The sequence below is a fragment of the Aulonocara sp. 'chitande type north' Nkhata Bay genome, linkage group LG20 (genome assembly GCF_057382095.1).
Source record: "Aulonocara sp. 'chitande type north' Nkhata Bay isolate Kocher_YH1m ecotype deep benthic linkage group LG20, A_spYH_male_GT1.1, whole genome shotgun sequence".
NCBI classification, from domain to species: domain Eukaryota; kingdom Metazoa; phylum Chordata; class Actinopteri; order Cichliformes; family Cichlidae; genus Aulonocara; species Aulonocara sp. 'chitande type north' Nkhata Bay.
In genome coordinates this window covers 22,271,999-22,287,781 of record NC_141363.1, presented here as the reverse complement: position 1 = coordinate 22,287,781, position 15,783 = coordinate 22,271,999, and the positions used below count along the sequence as shown (strand labels likewise).

The window sequence follows — 15,783 nt, the reverse complement described above, 5'->3', positions numbered from 1 at the left end:
AAAAAAACGGATTATTGTAATTTAGTTCATCTGATGAACACAAATGCAGCACTAACACTCAGCACAGTGTGCAAGATCTCACTTTAAATATCTTCAGAGACGGTTAAAGGTCCCGTATTCAGGTTCACACGTCAGCCTGATGAAAACGAGTCTGGTGCTGAACTTCACACAAACCTCTTTCACAGCAATGAAACAGATTTAGGGTTTTGTTAAAATTATCTCATTTGTAGCTTTCCGAGTGTGACAGCGATGCTCAGAAGTTCATCAGGGAGAAGAAAACGCTTTTAGAGACGCACTGATATATCCGTCTGTTATCGGCTCAGTTGACTGATGCTGGCAGATGAGATTTCTCAAAGACCAAAAACCTGTTGAGTCAGCTTATTTTAAACATTTCCTCAGAACTTCCCAACAGCAGCGTCCATGAAAGCTGTCAGAGCGTCAGTCACTGAACTCAGACACCTCGCACCCTGTTTCATGTTCTGTTTTGGTTTCATGCTAAAAAAGGTACAGGACGTAACTCTGTTGATGCTGGCTGCGTCTGCTGGTGTTGTGACCTCAGTGGGTGGCGATCTATCAGTGTTTGAATTAACAGCGGGTAATTAATGAACAGATTCTCTCGAATTCACTCCAAAAACACCTGAAAAGTCATACATTTTTAAAAACTTATTGAATAAACTAAATGAATAAAACCAAAAACAGGACCGCAGGTCACAGCCAGAGATAAAGATGATAGGAAAACAACATTTGGAAGGTAAATACGCCAGCAAACCGAGTGCTGTGAACAACCTGCAATAGGTTTTCATACTAGAAATGACCCGACCTTAGATGACCTCTGACCGTGGTCCTGTGGAGGTTTTTGTACTCACTATTGTGGTTTGGACGAACAAACAAACCTTCAGACATGCCTTGGTGTGCTGTTTGCTCACCGCTCACAGCTTCACGTCGTGCAGCAGGTGAGAAATGGTTTGATTTGGGGCGGCTGGGGCTCAGGAGGTAGAGCGGGTCAGCTGCTAACTGGAAGGCTGGAGGTCCTTGAAGTATCCTTGGGCACAACAGTCGCCCTCAATACATCCATCAGAGTGTGAGTGTGTAACTGTTAGGTTATAGGCCTCTGGTGTGATTGAGGATAGTAGTAAGAAAGCACCATGAGCAATCAAATAGAGTATAAAATTCCAATAACCGGCTTTCCCGCCTCCTTTTAATTGAGTTCAGAGGCTTTTTTAAATGAATAAAACGAGGAAGTCAAGAGCAGGTTCACCTCCACACTCAACCTCTAAGATTACTCTAACGAAAGTAATCTACTTTAGTTACAGTATCTAAACTTGTTTCAGTGCATCAGCTTGTCTGCTATTTCTGTATTCAATGTTCAGCTAAAGGCACTCCCACTGAGTGTGGATCCTGAACCTGTGAGAGGAATTGTAACAGCAAAGATGGTGGAAGAAGTTTAAGTTATCTACTTTTCTAAAACCTTGTTTCCGTGTAAAGTCAGCCAAGCTTTAAGTGTTATTCATCAGATTTTACTGGTGATTCTTTACATGCAGCTTTTATGCCACGGTGACCGTTAAAGATTGCGTTTCTTTAGATAATACTTCAGGAAAACTGCCCCAAAAGATGCCCGAGGTGTTTCTGGGTGGATGCTGAGTGGCAACATACTGCGTCTCAAACAGCTTCTTACATACTTCTAGTGCGATCTTGTCTGATATTGTTTATATAAATATAAACAATATTTATGTTTTCCAGCTGTACTTTTAGAACTTGATGTCCATCCTCTTTCAGGTCAGCTTCAAACCAAACACAAGACTCCACTTCCTGTCTGAATACAGGACCTTTAATCCTCCTGAAACCCGTCGCCGGACACACTCGTCTTCATCAGCAGCATGAATGCATAACCTTTATATATTTGACTGCATCGGGAGCAGCGCTCTGCGCACAAACACTAACGGTGACCGTGTTCTGCTGCTGTTTGTTCGCTAATGCAGAGCTGTAATCTCTTTTCTATCATGTGATGTCCTCTGGGTTTGTGGGTGATGCCGCACCGGGAGGCGGGTACTGCTGCATGCCTTTGCACTCGTGTTTAGGACTGTTTGTATAAAACCATGTCCGTGTGACAGCCTGCAAACTGCTGGAGGAGCGAGGATCCTGCATTACGCTCCGACTCTGACCACAAACACTCTGCTTTCACCAAAAGTGACTGAAATGCAGACTTTGTGCTTAAATTCAAGAGCTTTCAGAACAAGATTACGTTCATTGTTTAGGAATTACAACCATTTTTTACACCATCCTCCAGAGGATCAAAAGTAATTTGACAAAGTAGCAATTTTTAATATAAGAATTCTTTTTCATATTTGAAAAATTAGGAAGTCTAGGAATAATGCTGTGTTTCCGTCCTTTGTTCCGTTCGTGAAGCCTTTGAATTAAAGCTGAAAGTTGCTCTTCAGTCACGTCCACTGTGGTGACGTCCAGAAACAGGAGAGGCAGATCTTGGGATTTTCTTCTCATAACTACAGGAGAGATTGTTTTGGGGGTTTTTAAGTCTCTGATCTCATAACTGTGAAGCAATAATGTAAAACTATCCAGAGGTAATTATGAGATCTTCTAATTCTAACATACAGAGCTTAATATTTCGTTTCAGTCATCTAGTTTGAGTAGCCAGACAAATAAATCAGGGGGCAGAAAATTGATCAATCGTTTTGATCGGCCAGTTTTTCTTTCATTTTTATTTCATTTTTTCCAACCTCGACGTTTCTTGTAAGAGTCAAAGTAGGATTAATATTTTTTAAGCGGTAACGAGAATTACAGAATTTCTTCAATCTGTCTCCAAGTTTGGTTTTCTTTGGTGAATGCAGAGTTTGCCTTCACTCAGATGTGAACACGATGGCTGTTTGTGCCATAAAAAATGAATTTAATAAATCCATAATCCCAAATAAACTTTGTAATAACTGATGGACCAAGACCAGACCTCAAAATTCAAGAAAGTTGAGCTGCTGTGATGGCCGTCATGTCACATGACCAGTGGATCACAGTTTGATTGGTTTGATTTCAGACAGAGCTGATTCCCTGATGTTCCCGATCTTTAAGATGACTTATGATGCTCAGATTTTGGGGTTTGATCTTCTCGAATACTCGAACAAATGTGATTTAAATTTGTAAACTTTTATTGAGAGTCAAAAAATCAATTCTCTCACTTTTACACCTGAAACAGCAGTGGGACAGGTTCACCTCGTGTGTTGATCCTCCTACAGATCCTCAGTTTGCAGGTTTTGTTGTTCAGACTTTCAGCCAAATATTCCCTCAGCTGTCTGTCAACCAAAACACTTCAGGAACAAGCACCCAAAGGATGCTCTGGGCATTTCAAAGAGTATGAACTGTATATACAAACATCACATGCTGTTTTAAAGGTGTCTCTCTGGTTCTGCACTGTGATGATGTTCTGCTTTAAACTGAAGCCAGACTGAGATAAACTCTAAACTAAAATCTAAGATTTTAACCACAAACTCAACATTTCTGCACATTCCTGGTTTCAGATTTGTCTCCAACATGCAAAGTGATCGCTGAACATTTTTCTCTTTGACCTTCAAGCTTTTTTTCTTGGAAACTGCAAAATGCAAACCTCACTCAGTGAACCTCACTCTGAGTCTCTCAGACACAAATGTAATTTACTGCTGTTTTTTTTAACAATCTTTAAAACAGACGATTGAATCACCAAAATACCAACTGAAGCAAAAACGGCAGCCCAACACTGTGCACCACCGCCAAGGCTAAACATGCCCTCCTTTATCCATGATTTGAACCTCTGGATCCAGAAGGACATCTGGCTCTGGCTCTGGTTACTTTGTGAAATTTCCTTGAGAGCATCAAGCTGTTACCTCCCAAATTCTCCTTTGATGGATGATGTGAAATGTGCAGTTTTGTCCATTGTCCCAGTGGTAAAGAACGCCGAAAATTCCTGGCTCCGGATCTGGATCAACTCCAAAAGTTATCCAAAAGCTGAACTGTCAGTAAAGTTTAAATGCAGATCCATTGATTGTTTTTTTTAAGCAATCCAACAAACAAACAGACAAACCAGGCCAACTGTGTAACCTCCTTGATGTTTGAAACAGCAGAAACAAGAAGCAGCTCACAATAACCTTCTGTTCATATTTACAAAACCAAAATGTTTGTTTGTTTGTTTTGATTTTTGCATGCAGCTCAGGTCGCTCACCGCGAAGAAACAGGAGCTTGCTCCATTTGACGTCCCTGTTATGTTTTCCCATCAGAAGTAGGAATGTCAAAGATGTGTGTTTTCTTCATGAGCTAATCTCAGCTTCCTGACAAATGTTTTTCTATTTCTGTCAAACAACTCCTGGACTTTACTCTGTGATGGATTGGTCACCTGTCCAGGTGTACCCCACCTTCTGACCAGTGACAGCTGGGAAGGGCTCAACCCCCCTGTGACCCTGGATTAGATACATGGTTAAGTAAATGGATGGATTTGATGGGTCTTTCTACTTTTTTGTCTAAGCCCAGTTTAATGAAAATAAAATACACCTCGTGGCTGTTGCAGTTATTTTTTTAAATTCAGATGGTTAGTTATCTCCTAGTTTAACATCTCCTGGTCTCTGAATGCTTTCCTTTGTTAAACATGCGCATAAAATAAAGCCCAATAACTGTGGACATGTGGCTCCTGCTGGCTTTTGAAAATCAAAGAATCCGAATATGTTTTGGTTTTGTAAACGTGAACAGAAATCTGAACCTTTACACCTGATAGAGTTGTTGGGGGCGCCCTCTGGTGTCCATCACAGCAAACAACAAGCAGAACCAGCGACTCGTCACACAGCTGTTCTCATTAACCTCCACACTTATATCCAGGGTATTTTGTATAAAGTGCATCACTCTATATTTCAAGAATTGCTTATATTATTATTGTTATTGTTATTATTTACTCAACACTGAGCACCAACTGTAACTAAAGATATGTGTGTGAGAGTGTGTGTGGGAGGGGAAATTATATAAATACACTTTGTCACCTCACAGCCTGCTGCCTCTTTATTGTTTATACACTTCATGATAACATTTAAGCATCTGTTTGATGAATGATCCTGGTTATGATACATACATAAACAGGAAGTGGTGTTAATTCTGCACAATTAAACAACTGAAGAAGAAGGATTCAAAGACCTCACATGTATTGTCATAGATTTTACATAGATTTTAAACATTTCCATTTGTCAAGTGTAAAATATTGATAGATGGAAATATTGACACCCAGAATGGCTAACCGAAGGCCGGACAGTCCTGATCATCAAGGACCCCCAGAAGGGACCGGTCTCCTCCAACTACCGACCAATAACCTGCCTCAGCACCACGTGGAAGCTCCTGTCAGGCATCATATCGGCTAAGATGAACAGGCACATGGGTCAATACATGAGTGGGGCACAGAAAGGGATGGGCAAGAATACCCAAGGCGCAAAACACCAGCTACTGGTAGACCGAACAATCAGCCGAGACTGCAAGACCAGACTGACCAACCTGTGCACTGATTACAAGAAGGCCTATGACTCAATGCCCCACAGCTGGATACTGGAATGCCTAGAATTGTACAAGATCAATGGGACCCTGAGAGCCTTCATCAGGAACTCAATGGGGATGTGGCGTACAACACTAGAGGCCAACTCCAAGCCCATAACACAAGTCGCCATCAAGTGTGGGATCTACCAAGGAGATGCTCTGTCCCCACTGCTGTTCTGCATAGGCCTGAACCCCCTCAGTGAGATCATTAACAAGACTGGCTACGGATACCGACTACGGAATGGAGCAGTTGTCAGCCACCTCCTGTACATGGATGACATCAAGCTGTATGCCAAGAGTGAACGAGACATCGATTCACTGATCCACACTACCAGGATATACAGCAATGACATTGGAATGTCGTTCGGACTGGAGAAGTGTAGTCGGATGGTAACAAAGAGAGGGAAGGCACACTGAGGCTGTATGTAAGCGGAAAGAAGGACAGGCCCCTGCACGGTATGTACCACAGATAACAGAGGTGGCTGATATCCAGAAATCCTACCAGTGGCTGGACAAAGCTGGACTGAAAGAGCACAGAGGCACTAATCATGGCAGCACAAGAACAAGCTCTGAGCACAAGATCCATAGAGGCTGGGGTCTATCACACCAGGCAAGACCCCAGGTGCAGATGCCCCTGAGACAATCCAGCACATAACAGCAGGGTGCAAGATGCTAGCAGGCAAGGCATACATGGAACGCCATAACCAAGTGGCCGGCATAGTGTACAGGAACATCTGTGCCGAGTATAACCTGGAAGTCCCGAGGTCAAAATGGGAGATGCCCCCAAGGGTGGTGGAGAATGACCGAGCTAAGATCCTGTGGGACTTCCAGATACAGACGGACAAAATGGTGGTGGCTAACCAACCGGACATAGTGGTGGTAGACAAACAGAAGAAGATGGCCGTAGTGATCGATGTAGCGGTTCCGAATGACAGCAACATCAGAAAGAAGGAACACGAGAAGCTGGAGAAATACCAAGGGCTCAGAGAAGAGCTCGAGAGGATGTGGAGGGTGAAGGTAACGGTGGTCCCCGTGGTAATCGGAGCACTAGGTGCGGTGACTCCCAAGCTAGGCGAGTGGCTCCAGCAGATCCCGGGAACAACATCGGGGATCTCTGTCCTAAGATACTGCGCATATATATATATGTATATATGTGTGTGTGTGTGTGTGTGTGTGTGTGTGTGTGTGTGTGTATAACTTTTGAAATCATGAGCCAGCACCCCTCCTGGCCTTGAAAACAGCACAGGATAAATCCACTCAGTATCCACTAAAATAACCTGTGAGTTTTCACTCCTGACGTTTCTTTTGTTGCGTGAAATTTGTTTTGTTATTGCATATGTCTGTTTGGTTGCTTCCTGTCACTCTCAGCTCTTTGAGATAATGTCATCCTGAACTTGTTCTTAACTGGGTCACAGTCACAGCGGCAGCGCTGTTTCTCCTGACTGTAATAAGCACGTCGGCCACACGGTGGCGCCATCAGGGCTGCACATAAAGCTCTTTTTTAAATAAACAAAACAAAGCGATCAGGAGTAACTTCTGGTTCGTTTTGGTTTGTGAAGCTTCTCCCTCAGGATGCCGAGCTGAACGCAGCGGTCTATTTGTTCTCCATCACTAACTGATTCCTCTCCTCTGGTTGCTAGGCAACACCTACATGACCTGTTGTCAAACATCATTGTTCGGCTGTTTTCTTGCTTTTGTCTCAACCAGCAGTTGTTGCCGTGAATTATGTCGCTGTGTAAAGACAGATGGCCAGACTTTTCTATACATTTTATATAGAGAGAGATAGCTCTCTCTCGCTCGCTCTCGCTCTCTCTCTCTCTCTCTCTCTCTCTCTCTCTCTCTCTCTCTCTCTATATATATATATATATATATATATATATATATATATATATATATATTTTTTTTTTTTAGTCAGTCTGTTTTACTGCCTGACAGGAAGAAATTTGTGTTCTACTATTTTCAATAGGGTTAAGTTACGACAGCCAATGACGGCCTTTGAAAACAAAAATGCTGTAAAAGAAACAATCTAGGCAAACAACTCAGAAGGGTCGAAATTAAAGATTAAACTCATGAAATAAAAATGAGAAAAGCTGTATTTTATTGGATCAAGAACCAACTCACTTTACTTTTTTCATAAATGTACCAGTTTTCAGCAGTTTTCTTTTCTAAAGCTTAACTTCGTGCTCACATTCAAATTACATGTCTTATCTAAACCTGGTAAAAGTCACATCATTTAATTCTGTTCTCTGAGGGAAAATATGCCTTTTTAAAGTACAAGGTATATGTATTAGTAAATATCTCTGCAACAGAATGGTGACCTCTACAGATGTACCCCACCTATCCCCCCACAACACTGGGATGGGCTCAGTGGATGGATGGTTAGATGAATAGGGTTTTCCTTGGTTCAGATATCAAATTGAAACATTTTAAGTCAGAGCCTGCCAGGCAGTTCATTGGGTTATCTCTGTGGAGTTTTAGATTATGATGTTATGCAATGTGAACTTGTGTTCCTATTTATCTGAAGACACTTCATATTTCTGCAATTGCATTTAGAGTAAAAATCAGGTGTCCATATAGAGAAAAGTTCAGAGAGAAAGTTCCTAATAATAAACTGCAGATCTGCAGGGCCCATCTTCTGTGTGAGAGCTTATGTAGCTCAGAAAGTCTCCAGCTAGCAAACTGACCTGAAATATTTGGTCGTGAATCCCATCCTAACCCTTTCAAAATTACACCTACACAGTTTTGTTCTGAGAAAAGTTCTCATATCACACAGCAAGAAAATGTCACATTTAGATGCAGAGAGTTCAGATTAAAGAGACACTGAGAAAAAAGGCAACTTATAACTGCAGGATGTTTTTTCTGCATTTACATTCAAAATATACTAATAATACATACTAAATAATAACACTGATTACATACTTTTTGCATACTTAACTGAAATGAATAAATTGTATAACGTAATGTAATTGTTACTTATAATATGTATGTAACTTTGTAATTTCAAAATGTTGTCACCTCTTGGCCAGGACTCCCTTGAAAAAGAGGTTTTTAATCTCAATGGGACTTTTCCTGGTTAAATAAAGGTTAATAATAATATTACTATAAATTGCAAAAAGTTATATGTAAAAGCAATTCTATATTTAATTTAATTTATTTTTTTAATTAAGCTCATTATTTTGTGTATGTATTTGTTTGTCATATCAAATGTATTATTAGTAATAACTATATATTTCTGCTATTATTATTAGTAGTAGTAGTTGTAGTAGTAGTAGTATACAAACAAAAGATTTTTTCTAATAAATAAAATATTTATTATAAAGTTTGGATTTTAAAATAAACACGGAATAAAAACAAAGGTCTGGTTGACGTCCTGCCGTAAACGTGCCGTGGCAGCCGTCCCGGACGTGACGTCATGTTGTGTTGATGTTGTGACCGGACGCGCTGTGGACGGAAGAGGGAGACGCGTTTTGTTTTTATTCAACTAAACCGTTGAAAAGGAGCAGAAACGTCGCTTTTGTGTCCATTTCGGGTCGATAAGAGCCTTAGCTCGGTGATTGGTGCCAAACGGCCGGGCCGGAGGGCGAGTAGACCGTCTTATTTGATCTAGAAAGGGAGGACTTGTCACCCTCTGACCCCCTCCCTGCTTCCTCCACACTCTCCACCATGACTATTCTCCCGAAGAAGAAGCCTAGCTCCGGGGTCGGCGTCTCGGACCACGCAGATGACAGCGATCGTCGGACCGGCTCCGACCCTCACCAACATCCTCACCCGCACTCAGGGCGAACTGGAACCCGACCGAGGGCTTCCCCTCCGCCTTGGTCCTACCAGCCCGCTCCACCCTCCGCCAGGGACGACAGGCGGAGCATTGAGGCGAGCTCCCGGCCGCAGCAGGCCTCTCCGCCGCCCGTCGGCTCCGTGTCCCCTGTGGGGCCGGGCGATGGTCGGGACAACAGCGGCGGAATGGTTGCCGGGTCCCGCGGAGAGCTCGTCGTGTCGTCCGGCGTCGTCGGATGCGGCGGAGGCATCGGCAGCTGCTGCTCCGGGCCCGGGCTGAGCAAGAGGCGGAGGCAGGCAGGCACCTGCTCCGGTGGGGTGGTGGGGGCGCTGGCCGGCGGAGGCCAGCCCGGGGTGACCGGACCGGGAGGTGTAGGGTCCAGCCAGGACACGGAGGAAGGAGCCGGAAACAACAGCGAGGACGAGTACGAGAACGCCGCCCGGCTTCAGTCCATGGACCCGGCTACTGTGGAGCAGGTAGGACGCTAACGCTAGCTAACATTAGCAACAAGGCTAACGGAGCTGCTAGTGCTCCTGCACAGGTGATTTCCGGCACTTTTACCAGAACTCAGGTACTTAAAGACCGAAAACAAAACGTATAAAATCAGCACAGGCCACTAGGAAGCAGAAAATAAGGATTTAAGTTAACTTTAAGAGGGAAGAAATTGCTGTTATTGTTCGGTTTTACGCTTAAGCCCAATGAGTCGTTTCCCTCCAGAGGCAGGCTGTGGGGACAATTGGTGGTGGTGGAGGGGGGAGGGGGCGTTCATTAAGTAACCTGCTAATCATGTCTGCTCACCTGAGGTCTTAAGAGAAACCCGTTTGGGGCAACCATAGCAACAGCACGGACGTTTGATCACCTGGCAGTTAAACATTTACCCCAAAACTAACCACAAACACACTCTAGGCACACATTTAAACACTGTTAAAGAGAGCTGCATTTGTCTCCATGGCCCATTCAGGTGAGGCTAAAATAAACAGCCAGATGTTCCCAGATTGGAAGGATAATAACTGCTACATACACGTTTTTGAATCGTAATATTACGCATATGAAATATAAACTAAGAATTAAAATATTTTCATGCCACTATTTCCAGGACACATTTTTGTCAGCTCTCTGTTGAATATAATAACACCAAACGCTTATTTTACCTATTGATTAATTTCAATTAAATGTTTTTCTTTGTTCAGAAGTCGCCCATGTTCAGGGTTTGTTTTTTTTCTTGGAGAATGTGATGAGGTTTTGTACAACTCTTTACCGAGATACTTGACTGCATGCTAGAAATTCTAAACACGTTTGTTGGACACTTGTACTATGAAACAAGTTCAGGGTACGGATATCCTCTCTGTATGTTCTGTAACCTTAACATGGATATTATCAATATACAAAAAAAACAACAAAAAGTCAGAAACACAGGCAGGTCTGCAGACAGCTGAACACCTGATTTTTACAAAGAATAGAAAACTGTGAACAATATGGTTAAACGGATAATACAGACTGGGAGTAACACAGCTGCTGCAGACAAAGCAGCAGATTGTTAGTATGAATGTGTGCGCACTTTGGCGTTTTTGTCAATAAGACTGGAAAAGACCTGCTATGGTAATAAAGTTAAAGTCTGTTTGAAGCCAGAGAAGAAAGCCGACTGTGTAACTAAACAGACTTCTCACAGCTCTGTCATTAAGACATGAGCGAATTTGACTGATTAGAATTTTTGTTCAGTTAAATCATTGTTTATATGTGTGTAAGAAAGTGTTATTCTTTCAGCTGCTGGTGGTGTTCAACAGTCTGAGAGTGAGTAAAGAATAAATGTAAAAATCCTGAGGTGGTTCATCCACTGACTCGGTCTCCATGTAGACTTGATAAAAGGTCTACAAGTACAAATAGGTTCTTTGTTTTAGGATTATACTTACAATCATAGAACAGTTAATTAAAAAAAAAATGTAGTCAACCAGAGGCAAAAATCAAGTAATTATGTTGTGTCTTAAGAATCTGTATTTATTCCTGATGCTCATCAGGAAAACAAAGACTTTAAACACTCTTTCTGCAGTGCAGTGAGATCAGCAGGATCTTCCAGGAATGGTGACGCTGTTTCCTGGAGAACTGATTCGTCACTAGGCGGTGATTTCATACCTCTTGCTCTCTTATCGTGAACATGGAGCAGGTTAGGTCTGCAGCCTAGTTGCCATGGCAATGGTAAACCTAAGCTTAAGATGTTAACTGCCTTTTTAACACTGAAAAGTCGGGATTAAACCAGAAGTTTTACTTGACTCAGTGTCGGGGATCCACAGAATGACAAACTGAGCCTGAACCGAAGCACTCTGCAGGGAGGCTTTTAATTTGAATCTCAAGCAGAATAGATGTTTGATATTTACGGATCAATAACGCGACTATATCAAGCAGAAATGAACTTTGAAGTGCTACTCAGTTTGATGTTGGAGGTGTTTCAGATTCAGTAAAAAGGACTAGATGTTACAGTCCCTGGTTGCTTTAAATGGAGATATTTCTAAGTTATATCCGGTCTTTAGTATTTTCTGGTGCAGGTTAAATAATTTTTTCTTTTGCTTTGATTTATATATGAAACTGTTGTTTTTTCCTTGTATTTTAAGTCGAGTTCATCTCTTTACAGCAGTTTGTTTTTTGCCCCTCATTAAATCCTCAAACTCGCTTCTTAGTTCAGATTGAGCCAGATAAAAAAATCTATTTGGAGGGAGTGATAAGGAACAGCCTATTATAAAATCATCCACATCTGATGGAAGTTCTCTATTTTGTGTGCTTGTTAGTTGTTTATGTGTTTGTTTTGGTGCAATAACTTTGTATATTTAAGGAAACCTTGCAAAATGTTACCTTCAAGATATGATAACAAGTTAGTGGCCTTCCAAGTACAGGGCACAAGTCAATTCACCTCATTTTGTTAGCGTTTTGTAGTCATTATACTTCATAACAGGAAATGCTGAAAAACACTTTAAAGTTTCATTTTAAAAAAACTGCAGCCAAATCAGTTTTGTTTCACAGTCTGCAGACAGAATGTCCTTTCATTTAGAAATTTAGATTGATTTTTCTGTAACCAGCTCTGAGCGTCAGCATCATGGGAAATGTCATAGTTTCAGTAGAAAAACGGCGCCAATTTCAAGTCAGTTTTTCACCAGAGAAAAACCTCAAGGGTCATATATCACAGTGGGACATGGATGGTTGCTTATAACAAATCATAGCACATGAAAGGTCTCTCTGTAACCTACATTTGCCAAACTCATTTTCCTAATATAGAAAAGTTACTGTACCAAAGAATTTGCTGATTACGAGGATGTCAGGTTGAATTAGGGATGGGAGTCGGTAACCAGTTGCGTAGAGAACCAGTTCCCAGTAGTCCAGTTCCTTGGGGCTGTTAGTCTGCTTGTCTGTCGATCACACTTATCGGTTCGTGCACTTGTGCTACGATCAGTTTGTGTGTCGGAGGAGGAAAATAGTGGTGCAGGATATGGTCATTAGTTTTATTTTTACTGCACAAAGAGTGAGTGCGGTGGTAAAGTGTAAACTGCAACGCTAACTAGCCAAGAACCCAGAGTGACTTAAAGCTGAGTGAACACTGACCCCAGCCCAGCAGACACACCCTGAACTTCAACAGGTAACAAACTGATGAGCAGTTTGCAGCCTCCGTTTGTACCTGTTCATGTCTCTACAGTAGATTCACCGTGGTGATCGCTTTAAAGTCTGTTTGTGCTGGTTTTCATCTTTGCTGTTGGCTTTGTTTTCTGCTATAAGAGGCTTTGTCTAATACTAAGAGACAGATTATAAGTGTGTCCTCAATAGGATTTGTGTTGGTGTGTAGGTCTGCAGTTTCAACTGTTAAATGAGAAATTACCTCAGGCGGTGTGTTTTAGGTCATTTTACACAGTGACGTGAAACTATATAATGAATTACTTTCTTCTGGGAGTAATTAAGTAATGTACTGCATTTTTACATGTTTAAGAAAAGTGTCCTGTGTAATGTGAGTAATAATTACTTTTTGAGTGATCATAACAAAGAGGGGAATTGCGTCCACACAGCATGCAAGTAATTTGTATGAATGTAATGTCTTTGATGTGCTGCTTGGTGATGGTGGTGACTCAAAGAGGAGCCAGTGAGAATCGACAAGTCATATCGATAATGATAAATAGAACAAATAATACTTTACAAAAAGTTAAAAATAGCCCAGACGAAAGAAGCTCGATCGAAGGAAACGTGTGAACAAAACCGGGCAGTTCAGCAAGTAAACCTCTGTGTAAAAATCTAAATAAAGTACATTAAAGTGCTGCAATGAAACACAGCAATAAAGTGGCGCTAGGGCTGTGCGATATGACCAAAATCTCATATCCCGATATAAGACATCTATCGTCCGATAACGATATAAATCCCAAAAATGTAACATTTTCTGTAAATTCTGTAAATCTCGGGCAGCTCGACTTGCGTGAAGTGTTTGCAGCTGCGCGTCATGTAGCTGGAGTCGAGTGTTTTAACCGATGCATGAAACTATACATTTTTAGACATAAGTTGTAACAGCCTCCGTTTTCTTTGTGGGTATTTATTACACGGCGTGCTGCGGGTAGGGCTGCACGATTTTGCATAAAATGAGAATCACGATTTTTTGGCTTAGAATTGAGATCACGATTCTCTCACCATTTTCTTTTCCAGTATAAATATTTATTGCACTTATTAACTGCACATCAACTTCGTAACAGTTGAGACTGAACATAAAAACAATAAATAAACATAAAAACAATAAATGTCTCACGTTTTGTTGTTGCTGCAAAATGTTGTACTGCTTGAAATTCGGTCTCCACCGTTGCTCGACGCTGCGTGTATAGAGCAGGTAGTGCAACAATAGAAAAATAGTTGTGTTGATCATTTTCCTAAATCCCTCGTTTTGCACAGTGTTGATGGAGCCATATCTTTGGTCAGGTGATAAGTGATAGCCTCCGTGATTTCTTTGTGCCTGCGGGAGGTCGACGGGTATAGGGAAGCGCTGTATAAGGTTCCCGTTATTGATGTTTGGGTGGTTGACCGGGACGGATTTTCTCCTGTCACTTTCTTGTCATCCCTGACGTGCTCTCCGTTGTTTTTTCCCTGCTAATTTTAGCATCACACGGCACAGCTTCTGTATCACGTGGTATAAGGCTCCGCCCTTGTCATTTGTTGAGCAGGAAGAGTGAGCGCTTGTTTTCATGCAGATTACGTCCCGGATCAAAATGCGGTACAATCGTCGTCGTCGTCTTTTTTTTTTTTGTTTTTTTAATCGTTGTCATTTGGAAATGAGATCGCACATAAGTATGAATCGAGATCGCGATTTTCTAACGATTAATCGTGCAGCCCTATCTGCGGGGAAAAGCCTGTTCTAACGTTTGAGTCTAAGGTTTATTTTTTAGCATCTGGCGGCTCTTTTTGGCTTCTCATCCGTAAATAATCTGCATCTTTCACGTGATTCAGTTTATTTTGAAAAGTCTCAACAGGATCTTGAGCTTTATTGTGAAAGGTTTATGTGGGTGGTTTTACCGTCGTTATTGCTAAAGACAACACATAAAAACAGGCGCTTGTCCGTCCATAGTGTGGTTATATTAAATATAAGAGAAAGAGAGAACTTTAAGAAATTAATATAGCCACTACAGTGACCATCAAAACGTTTATTTTGCGTAAAATGAAACACAGACGTTTTTATATATATCGTTATATGGAACAGCCCTAAGTGGCCCTGTAGAGGCCAAAGCATAATAAAACAGAATTGTGCAATTTCTTTAATTCCTTGTGTCTCTTTCACATAACGTCTCTGGTTTGTTGTTGTTCTTCAGACGTGTTGTTGTATTAAAGTGAAAGCTGAGGCCGATGCCACGCCGCGGTCATGCTTTTTACATTCGTTCTGCTCCCAGCCTGCAGCTTTATTCTCAGAAATCGGAGCATTTTCTTTGCCTGAAGTGGTCCGACCGGCTCGCACAGCAGCGATCGAGCACTGACAGAACGAATCCGTTCAGAACTCGTCTTGTGACATTTGTGTCCTGCTGTTAAACCCAGCCAGTTTTCAGTCCTGTTCACGAAGCCGTCGCTGACTCGCACTTTCGGTATCGGTGCTTTTTATAACCTGTTTGTGTTATGACAGATGTCCAGTGTTAAACATGTTATTGTTTTTTTTAGCCTTTCTTCATCTGACTTTAGTTCATGGTTTCACTTTTTGTTTGACTAATGAGCCAAGTGTGACTTTTTATTTAAAGAGGAGCCATTATGCTAATTTCCAGCTGTGTGTTTTTTATTCTTGGACTCTACTCTAGGGCCTGTGAGGGATGATTACACACACAGGTTGAGGCGAACAAACTTTCTTACCTCGGTTGACACAGATTTGTCTGTTTTCCTGCTTTTTTTGGACCTGTATTTAAGTTTGAGTTAATTAAACCCTGTTTAAATTAAAATTAGGATTATAAATTATATAAATGATCACA

At 41.6% G+C, this 15,783-nt stretch overlaps 1 protein-coding gene across 2 annotated transcripts in view; it reads left to right on the top strand.

Moving 5' to 3' along the window:
- The first annotated feature begins 8,951 nt into the window (after nt 1-8,951).
- The window catches only part of otud5a (OTU deubiquitinase 5a), a 39,358-nt gene continuing 32,526 nt past the window's right edge, over nt 8,952-15,783 (top strand). The window contains exon 1 of one of the 2 annotated variants that reach the window (XM_086276621.1): nt 8,952-9,798. In XM_086276621.1, the coding sequence (XP_086132747.1) occupies nt 9,211-9,798 (588 nt within the window). In that variant the 5' untranslated portion in view covers nt 8,952-9,210. The remainder of the gene's footprint in view (nt 9,799-15,783) is intronic. The other variant, XM_086276618.1, reaches the window with a different exon arrangement.